This window comes from Oncorhynchus masou, chromosome 5, assembly GCF_036934945.1.
Source record: "Oncorhynchus masou masou isolate Uvic2021 chromosome 5, UVic_Omas_1.1, whole genome shotgun sequence".
In the NCBI taxonomy this organism is placed as follows: Eukaryota; Metazoa; Chordata; class Actinopteri; order Salmoniformes; family Salmonidae; genus Oncorhynchus; species Oncorhynchus masou.
Window position 1 is genome coordinate 16,697,265 of NC_088216.1, and position 10,370 is coordinate 16,707,634.

General features: G+C 41.4%; 1 protein-coding gene across 1 annotated transcript; it reads right to left on the reverse strand.

The window, feature by feature from the left end:
• Positions 1-238: 238 nt before the first annotated feature.
• On the reverse strand, positions 239-4,380 carry LOC135534599 (zinc finger protein 239-like). Its single transcript, XM_064961541.1, has 3 exons — positions 4,085-4,380; positions 2,544-2,700; positions 239-1,331 (listed from the first exon to the last, which is right to left on the reverse strand). The coding sequence occupies exons 1-3, from the start codon at positions 4,091-4,093 to the stop codon at positions 394-396; spliced, it is 1,104 nt and encodes a 367-aa protein (XP_064817613.1). The 5' UTR covers positions 4,094-4,380; the 3' UTR covers positions 239-393.
• Positions 4,381-10,370: the final 5,990 nt, after the last annotated feature.

Genomic DNA, 10,370 nt, shown 5'->3' on the forward strand with positions numbered 1-10,370 from the left:
GTTGTTGAGCAGATAATGGATTTAATATATTGATCTACTGAATACACACCTAGTATTGTTGAAACATTATTATATATTAAACAATTATTTAATGGATAATATGAGTTATTTAAATAAGATACACCTCTGAACATCCCAACCCACCTCAACATCCCCCTCTACACACAAACGGTTCATTGTCCATGATGACATTAAGCCATTTAGATCAAAATGAGAATACATGGACAGGGGACCTGATCCTAGATCAGCACTCCTACTCCAACACACTTGATACATATGGATCCAGAGCTGCATATTATACTATACATGTTACCATGGTAATCAGACTTAGTAAACTGTTAGAGAATGGGAGATGGATGACTGTTTACAAGATGTTTTCTATGTAAACTTTATTTAGGGATCTAGAACCGGTGCCGGAGAGGAGGGAGATGAAAGATGACATGTTTGTGCTTTCTGGTGGTTTTTCAGTGATGCTGAATGAGCAAAGCTCTTTCCACATAGACAGGAGTAAGGTTTCTCTCCAGTGTGTATTCGCTGGTGTGTTGTCAGATTGAAATCTAGAGCAAAACTCTTTCCACACTGATCACAGCTATAAGGCTTCTCTCCTGTGTGTATTCGTTGGTGTCTAGTCAGGTGTACTGATTGATTGAAGCTCTTCCCACACTGATCACAGCTATAAGGTTTCTCTCCTGTGTGTATGCGTTGGTGTGTAGTCATGTCTCCTGACTGATTGAAGCTCTTCCCACACTGATCACAGCTATAAGGTTTCTCTCCTGTGTGTATGCGTTGGTGTTTAGTCAGGCCTCCTGAATGACTGAAGCGCTTCCCACACTGATCACAGCTATAAGGTTTCTCTCCCGTGTGTATGCGTTGGTGTGTAGTCAGGTGGTCTGATTTCCTGAAGCGCATCCCACATTGATCACAGCTATAAGACTTCTCTCGATTGTGTATGCATTGGTGTGTAGTCTGGGCTCCTAATTCATTGAAGTATTTCCCACAATCAAAGCAGGGATAAGGGCTCTCCCCTGTATGAATTATCTGATGAGATTTTAAGGTTTTAGATGCAGCGAAACTCTTCCCAAACTGAGAGCAGTGGTACGGTTTCTCTCCGGTGTGACTCCGTTTGTGAATTATCAAATCCTTCTGTTTAGCAAAACTCTTCCCACAGTCAGAGCAGCAGTGGTGAGGTTTCTTCCCTATACCTCTATGCTGGTGCTTCTTGAGGTGTTCTGGTCTGGAGAGACTCTTCTCTTTCTTGTCAGCATCATGATGTTGAGGCTCCCCAGATGATAAGCCCCTCTCACTGAGAGAGCAACGATAAGAGATGTCACCTGTGAAACAAAGACATTGAATAGTTAGGTTTTGTAAATATGGGTCCATTAACAGATGAGTCGTTCCATGAAATGAATGCCCTTTGCATCTCTTTGATTTTCTTCAGTAGAAACTTTGCACCAATATTGATTTTTAAATCTGTTATATTAAATAGAGCCCTTTAATACTGAACACATGGAGAATTCGACTAATCAGATTCTTATTATGAATAAAGACTTTCTAAAGTGACAAGTTTCTGCTTTTTGACAAGTTCCTCCTTCAACCCTGTGTCACCTCAACCCTATTTAACTTCTATTAATATTTTAACCCAACTAATACAATCATTTCTCCAAGTTTTACTATCATTGAGTAAAGTTACAAGTGCAGAATAATATGATTATTAGTATAAGAGTTTGATTTAAATGTTGACATGCTTTGAAAGAACAATTTCCCTAATAAAGCTGTTTACATGGACACATCTGAAATCAGGCTGCTCTGATGGGACTTTGCTGAAAATGGCCAATCAAAATAAACATTCTACCACAGCATGTTCTTTTTTTGAAGCATATTTAATTCTGAGTTATGACAAATTCAGTTTGTATGTGAAAACTATGTCTAAGATGCATACTTTGTTTTTCCTGAACTCACTGCACTCGGTCAAAAGAAGTTAGCTGGCGCTGCTTGTGGTAGCACATACACAGATTAAATACACCTCTATAACTCTGATTAAAGTGTTTACATGTCCTAATCATTCTAAAGATTGTTCAGAAAACCAGGTGTTTTTAAAGGTGTATCCTTACTTCTGTTATGACCTTACACCAATTAAGATCAGCAGAGTAAGGTGTTTACATGACTAATGACACTCAGTCTACTGCCATAATCAGTTTAATAGGAAATGATTAGTGTGCATGTAAAGCCCCAGTGATTTGGTAACTTTGACAGTCATTTCTGAACATGATTTATTTTATGTGATTAGTGAGTCTGTCCCTCATTTTAAGGTCTACCCTGTTACATGAACTGAACTCTTGTTTTAATATAGTGAAACTGTTCCTACATTTTTGTAGTAAAATGCTTTATGAAGTTGAACATGTGCTCTTTATGACAGAATGTTAAAATTAGTTAACATTTTTTTAAACTTCTCAAAATTGGGTGGAACGACCATACTTTAATCAATATATAATTCATCGTTACAGAAGCAGACTGTAGTCTCATCCACACACCATGGTTCTTACTTAATGATATCATATCTCCATGTTCTTCTTCTCCTCTCTCAGTTCCATTCTGTCCCGGTGTTTTCCTGCAATCAACCAGACCCAGCAGTAAAGCGGTCCCGGGAGACGTTTGACCTGGGGACACCAGGAAGGTGGAGGGGAACGGAATAGCTTTGTCCTGTTGGACGCAATAAATATTTAACATAATTTATCAATAAACCAAATGTTGTATTAATTTAGTCTGAAACTCTGATTGATTTGGGTGCATCCTTAGAATATCTCCTTTTTCCTAAAATTTCCAATCGTTCACAACTTCCCACTAATCTAATAGTATTGGGTTGGTGGAGGAATGGGCTAGTTTCCACCATATATCTCATACCAGTCATTTCCTATCAAACAGCAAGGAAGAGGCAAAGAGAGAGGGGTAACTGGGCCCAAAATCTGGATCTGCCTTATTTGATCGAATTTCAATTTCTTAACGATTAGGTTGTTAGGAGTGTATTGATAAAAGTAAGACACTTTATATGAGAGTAGTGCCCGGTCGTCACTAGTAACCGCAAACAGTCAAACCACGCCCATTTCTACCATTGATCTTATTAACAACACTTCTAACTTTATGCCTAATAATGGTCCCACCTGATCTTATTGTGAATTTTACAGTACTTATGTGGCAATGCTTTATTTCAGAAGGAGCCAGCAAAACTAGTGCACTCTATATGTGCTCTGGGTCATTAGACATGCACCTGTCTGGGGGTTTGACACAGCTGGTTATTCCTGTAACTGTGTTATGACCAACCATGTACTGTTGCTATGGTTAAACCTCGAGTATTTTCCAGAATAGGGGTGTCCCTTTCAGAGGAGTTAGCAGGATGACATGTATGGTTATTCCTGTAGAGTGCCAAGGTCTGTTTACTATGGTCCTACATGCATGAACCTGGCTTAAGGCGAGTGAAGGTCTATTTTGGTCTATTTCTGTGGCTCTACTTGTTCCATGCCCTAATATGAAGGCTATATGATAACGGTGGCTAAATGCCAGAGGGGATGAGCCATTAAGAGGAGTTACTGTGAGTGTGACCTGAGGACAAATGTATAAAACGTATATGCCAAGACTGGAAGGCAGTTGAATTCATGAACCAACTCGGCTTTTATTATGAAGTAATAAGAAGTCTATTTGAACTCACATGCTCCGGTATTTGTAAAATATGATTGACCGAATATTTCCACGACAATCTTGCCTCTCTTTTGATTGCCTTCCATATTTGAAGACTTCATTTTCTTTGTTAGAGCAGTCACTTGAGTATCTGGTCAGGTAATGGATAATGTGTTCGAAATCATTGAAGGAATGTGAACATGTGCACACTGGGAGGAAGGATAAATAGTTAGGTCATAGTCACAGATTCCTAAACATTATATAGCAATAGGCTACTTGGTTGAAGAAAAACAAATCCCAACAAGTTCTACCGTCATGTTTTTTTGTCCAGCAGATTTAAACCAAACACAGGAATGTGGAGTATCACATTTTATACAACACAGCAGGCATAGAATGTTAAAACCAGACTTACCCGATCCATCGTGGAAGCTATTGATTCTTTGTATGATATGAAATGTTGTAGGCTACAGTACAGTTAGACTACTTTGTTGTAGTGTTCAGATAACGACTAAGGAGTTTCAAAGAGAAAATTCGATTCTAAAGGCTGCAAGTTATGCGTCCCTGGACCAGAGCAATCAAACATCTATTTAAATATCGTAATTAAGTTAATAAAAATAAACGTCTCACGTAGCCTGGTATTACTTCAGAAAGTTATTATAAAAGTCAAGTAATGTCATGAAAACGTCCAACAACACCCCCTTTCCCTAAGAATCCTGTTGTCTGCTATCGTTTACTTTTACCTGGCAGCTACTTGGAACACATGCGCAAAGAGGGAGTATCTCAACAGGCCAATCTCCCTCGTGAGGGAGTGTCTTGGAATTACTGATTCCGGTCTTTTGCTGCTGCTGTAATGGCAGCTGCTGTACACTACCAGCACTGATAGGACAGGGAGCTGTTTATGCAAGTCTTTGCAATGGCTGAATCAAACCTAATTCACAAGTAATTTTCCGGTCAAAAATAAACGTAAGTCCAGTGGTGGAAAAAGTACCCAATTGTCATACTTGACTAAAGTAAAGATACCATAATAGAAAATTAAGTGAAAGTCACCCAATAAAATTCTACTTGAGTAAAAGTCTAAAAGTATTTGGTTTTAAATATACTTAAGTAACAAAAGTAAACATAATTGCTCAAATATACTTAAGAATTAAAAGTAAAAGAAGGAATAACTAAAATGTCTTTAAACAAAGCAAACCAGGCTGCACAATTTTCTAGTTTTTTTTTTAAATTTAAGGATAGCCAGAGGAACACTCAGACATCATTTACAAACAAAGCATTTGTGTTTAATGAGTCCGCTAGATCAGAGGCAGTAAGGATGTCCAGGGATGTTCTCTTGATAAGTGTGTGAATTAAATCATTTTCGGTCCTACTAAGCATGCAAAATGTAACAAGTACTTTTGTGATTCAGGGAAAATGAATGGAGTAAAAAGTACATCATTTTCTTTAGGAATTTAGTGAAGTAAAAGTAAAAGTTGTCAAATATATTCAGCACTCGAATGCTAGCTAACGAACGGTCTGTGTGCTGACTACAGGTTTAACTAACATTAGTGTATTGTAACATTGACACTGTGTGCTGACTGCAGGTTTGGAGGCCACTCTACAAATGAACTCTATCCTGACACCTCTGGAGCAGTGCTGCTGGTATATCATGGTACATGATTAAACATTCAGGTGCAATAAGTTGTGTTATGAATACATATACTAATTTTCTTTACTCAATTACTTTCATTTTCTCGGCGGACGTCCATATGGTTGGAGGTACAAACTTTCTGAAGTTCGCTTCGCAAGTCACTGGTAAGCGTTGAGGCCATACGCGAGTTGGTCGGCCAGGCTCGGGCTCAGGCTGGGGATGAGTTCCCTCCCTCAGGAGTGGTGTACCAGCGAGCTGTTAGTCCCTCTACTGGGTCCAGTACCCCTCCCAGGAAGTGTGGCCAGAGCCACCGTAGGCAGTGCCCATCTGCTGCCAGGCCTGGACGGGGGCAGGAGTCGGACCGATGTTGCCACCTTGAGAGGGGGCATGCCCTGTGTCAGGAGGATGATCGTGTCGATGGCAATGACAGCTTTTAAATCAAATCAAATCAAATCAAATTTATTTATATAGCCCTTCGTACATCAGCTGATATCTCAAAGTGCTGTACAGAAACCCAGCCTAAAACCCCAAACAGCAAGCAATGCAGGTGTAGAAGCACGGTGGCTAGGAAAAACTCCCTAGAAAAGCCAAAACCTAGGAAGAAACCTAGAGAGGAACCAGGCTATGTGGGGTGGCCAGTCCTCTTCTGGCTGTGCCGGGTAGAGATTATAACAGAACATGGCCAAGATGTTCAAATGTTCATAAATGACCAGCATGGTCGAATAATAATAAGGGAAAGTTGAAACTGAGCAGCAGCACGGCCAGGTGGACTGGGGACAGCAAGGAGTCATCATGTCAAGTAGTCCTGGGGCATGGTCCCGCGGTTCAGTTGAAACTGGAGCAGCAGCACGGCCAGGTGGACTGGGGACAGCAAGGAGTCATCATGTCAGGAGTCCTGGGGCATGGTCCTAGGGCTCAGGTCCTCCGAGAGAGAGAAGGAGAGAATTAGGAGAACGCACACTTAGATTCACACAGGACACCGAATTGGACAGGAGAAGTACTCCAGATATAACAAACTGACCCCAGCCCCCCGACACATAAACTACTGCAGCATAAATACTGAAGGCTGAGACAGGAGGGGTCAGGAGACAAATTTACCTTTGGCCAGTGATAGGCTGTTCCTGGAGGACAATGCTGGTAAAACTACTCCTAACCACAGAAACTGGGCAGGGCTACCAGGCTGACAGGTCATCAGAAGCACTTCAGCAGGGCTTCATCACTGAAGCCTATTCACTGAGACAGGGAGCCACTGCACTGGACATCAAACTGGTGGACAGTGATGACTTTCCATCTGTCCCCATCTCTGCTGAGTTCCGCAAGGCCTTGCAGAAGAGTTGGGTCTCTCCAGGGGGCTCTCTGACTCACAGCAGAGACTGGACCATGGAGTTATGTTGCGGGCATGGTGTCACTTGGCCTCCGGGAGTATCCGACCATGGACACCATGATAGCTGCCATGGTCCTCCCTGACCAGGAGATTATCGAGCGGAACCTGTGACTGAAGCCGGGACCCCCAGGGTCTTTGATGCGGACTTGTAAGCCACATATGGGTCCCTCTGCTCTCTTGGCCGCCTTACCAACGCGGCTATGCTACTGAGGTCATGGGTGCAGTATGTCCTCCAATGCCTGCAGTCTCGTGGGGAGGCTTAGCAGCCTCTACACTGAGAGGGTATTTGGCCGCTATATCTCTGCCATGTGTGGTGGATAGACAGGCCATTGGGGCGCCATCCTTGGTCTCCAGGTTTATGAAGGGGTTTGTCGCCTGCGTCCAGCTAGGACGCGCTCAATGGTGAACTGGGAACTGGATGTGGTCTTGGCAGCTTTGGCAAAGTCGTCTTTCGAACCATTGGAGTCTGCCTCCCTGAACACCTCTCTATGAAGGTGGCTTTCAATTAAGCAACTTCCATGAAGAGGGTTGGTGAGCTCCATGAAGAGGGTGGGTGAGCTCCATGCTCTTTCGTTATGTTCTGAGTGCTACCGGATGGACCCCGGTGGGAGGAGTATATCTCTTCTCCCCAACTCTTCATTCCTCCCGAAAGTTCTGTCAGACCGGCATGTGAGCATCACTTTTATCCTGTCTGCTTACGACCCCGGGAGTGGCAGAAGAGTCTGGGAAAGTAAATGCATAAAGTAATATGTCCTAACCGACTTTCCAAAACTATAGTTTGTTAACAAGAAATTTGTGGAGTGGTTGAAAAACGATTTTATGTATACTTCCGACTTCAAGTAATTTAAATTGTTTACAGACAAATTATTTCACTCATAATTCACTATATCACAATGCCAGTGGGTCAGAAGTTTACATACACTAAGTTGACTGTGCATTTAAACAGCTTGGAAAATTCCAGAAAATTATGTCATGGCTTTAGAAGCTTCTGATAGGTTACTTGACATCATTTGAGTCAATTGGAGGTATACCTGTGGATGTACCTTCAAACTCAGTGCCTCTTTGCTTGACATCATGGAAAAATCTAAAGAAATCAGCCAAGACCTCAGGAAAAAAATTGTAGACCTCCACAAGTCTGGTTCATCCTTGGGAGCAATTTCCAAATGCCTGAAGGTATCACGTTCATCTGTACCAACAATAGTACGCAAGTATAAACTTGGGACCACGCAGCTGTCATACCGTTCAGGAAGGAGACGCGCTCTGTCTCCTAGCAATGAACATACTTTGGTGCGAAAAGTGCAAATCAATCCAAGAACAACAGCAAAGAACCTTGTGAAGATGCTGGAGGAAACATGTACAAAAGTATCTATATCCACAGTAAAACGAGTCCTATATCGACATAACCTGAAAGGTCACTCAGCAAGGAAGAAGCCACTGCTCCAAAACCGCCATAAAAAAACAGACTACGGTTCAAAACTGCACATTGGGACAAAAATCGTACTTTTTGAGAAATGTCCTCTGGTCTGATGAAACAAATAGAACTGTTGGCCATAATGACCATCGTTTTGTTTTGAGGAAAAAGGGGAGGCTTGCAAGCCGAAGAACACCATCCCAAACTGTGAAGCACATGGGAGGCCTCATCATGTTGTGGGGGTGCTTTGCTGCAGGAGGGACTGGTGCACTTCACAAAATAGCTGACATCATGAGGAGGAAAATTATGTGGATATATTGAAGCAACATCTCAAAACACCAGTCAGGAAGTTAAAGCTTGGTTGCATATGGGTCTTTCAAATGAACAATGACCCCACACATACTTTCAAAGTCGTGGCAAAATGGCTTAAGACAACAAAGTCAAGGTATTGGAGTGGCCATGACAAAGCCCTGAACTGAAATGAAAAAGCGTGTGTGAGCAAGGAGGCCTACAAACCTGACTCAGTTCCACCAGCTCTGTCAGGAGGAATGGGACAGAATTCACCCAACCTATTGTGGGAAACTTGTGGAATGCTAGCGGGACACCTACGACAACATCCAGTGGAACTACAGTGTCAAATTCAAAATACAAAAGTCGGAATATTATACATTCATGAAAATACAAGTGTGTTGCACCATTCTTTAGCTTAGAATCTTGGTAATCGAACTGCGTTGTCCTATTTACAATAGGCTTTAAGGCGAAAGCATTCGATTGTCTGAGGACAGCGACCATATTTTTCAAACCAGCACAGGCGTCACAAAATCACAAATAGCGATAAAATATATCACTTACCTTTGAAGATCTTCCTCTGTTTGCAATCCCAAGGATCCCAACTACACAATGAATGGTCGTTTTGTTCGATAAAGTCCTTCTTTATATCCCAAAAAGTCTGTTTAGTTGGCGCCATTGATTTCAGTAATCCACTCGTTCAACATGCAGACAAAGGAATCCAAAAAGTTACCAGTAAACTTCATCCAAACAAGTTAAGCATTTCTATTCAAACCTGAGGTACCATAATATGTAAATAAACGATAATATTTAAGACAGAAAGTAGTATGTTCAATACGGAAGATAAATAACAAAGAGCGTGCCACAAGCCTACGTTCTTAATGAGGAAACATTAGATATTTTTTTTATTTTACTAGGCAAGTCAGTTAAGAACAAATTCTTATTTTCAATGATGGCCTAGGAACAGTGGGTTAACTGCCTGTTCCGGGGCAGAACAACAGATTTGTACCTTGTCAGCTCAGGGGTTTGAACTTGCAACCTTCGGGTTACTAGTCCAACGCTCACATACCCTCCATTACTCATCTCATATGTATATACTGTACTCGATACCATCTACTGCATCTTGCCTATGCCGGTCTGTACCATCACTCATTCATATATCTTTATGTACATATTCTTTATCCCTTTACACTTGTGTGTATAAGGTAGTAGTTTTGGAATTGTTAGGTTAGATTACTCATTGGTTATTACTGCATTGTTGGAACTAGAAGCACAAGCATTTCCCTACACTCGCATTAACATCTGCTAACCATGTGTATGTGACCATTAACATCTGCTAACCATGTGTATGTGACCATTAACATCTGCTAACCATGTGTATGTGACCATTAACATCTGCTAACCATGTGTATGTGGCCATTAACATCTGCTAACCATGTGTATGTGACCATTAAAATCCATGTGTATGTGACCGTTAACATCTGATAACCATGTGTATGTGACCATTAACATCTGATAACCATGTGTATGTGACCATTAACATCATGTGTATGTGACCATTAACATCTGCTAACCATGTGTATGTGACCAATAACATCTGACATGTGTAACCATGTGATAACCATGTGACCATTAACATCTGGTAACCATGTGTATGTGACCATTAACATCTGGTAACCATGTGTATGTGACCAATAACATCTGATAACCATGTATGTGACCATTAACATCTGCTAACCATGTGTATGTGACCATTAACATCTGCTAACCATGTGTATGTGACCATTAACATCTGCTAACCATGTGTATGTTAACATCTGGTAACCATGTGTATGTGACCATTAACATCTGCTAACCATGTGTATGTGACCATTAACATCTGCTAACCATGTGTATGTGACCATTAACATCTGCTAACCATGTGTATGTGACCATTAACATCTGCTAACCATGTGTATGTGACCATTAACATCTGCTAACCATGTGTA

What these genes read in the sequence shown, in the direction of transcription:
- LOC135534599 (XM_064961541.1), bottom strand. An exon ending in TGGAGATATGATATCATTAA is followed by an intron (nt 1,332 to 2,543) that starts GTAAGAACCATG and finishes TTTGTTTCACAG; the next exon opens with GTGACATCTCTTATCGTTGC.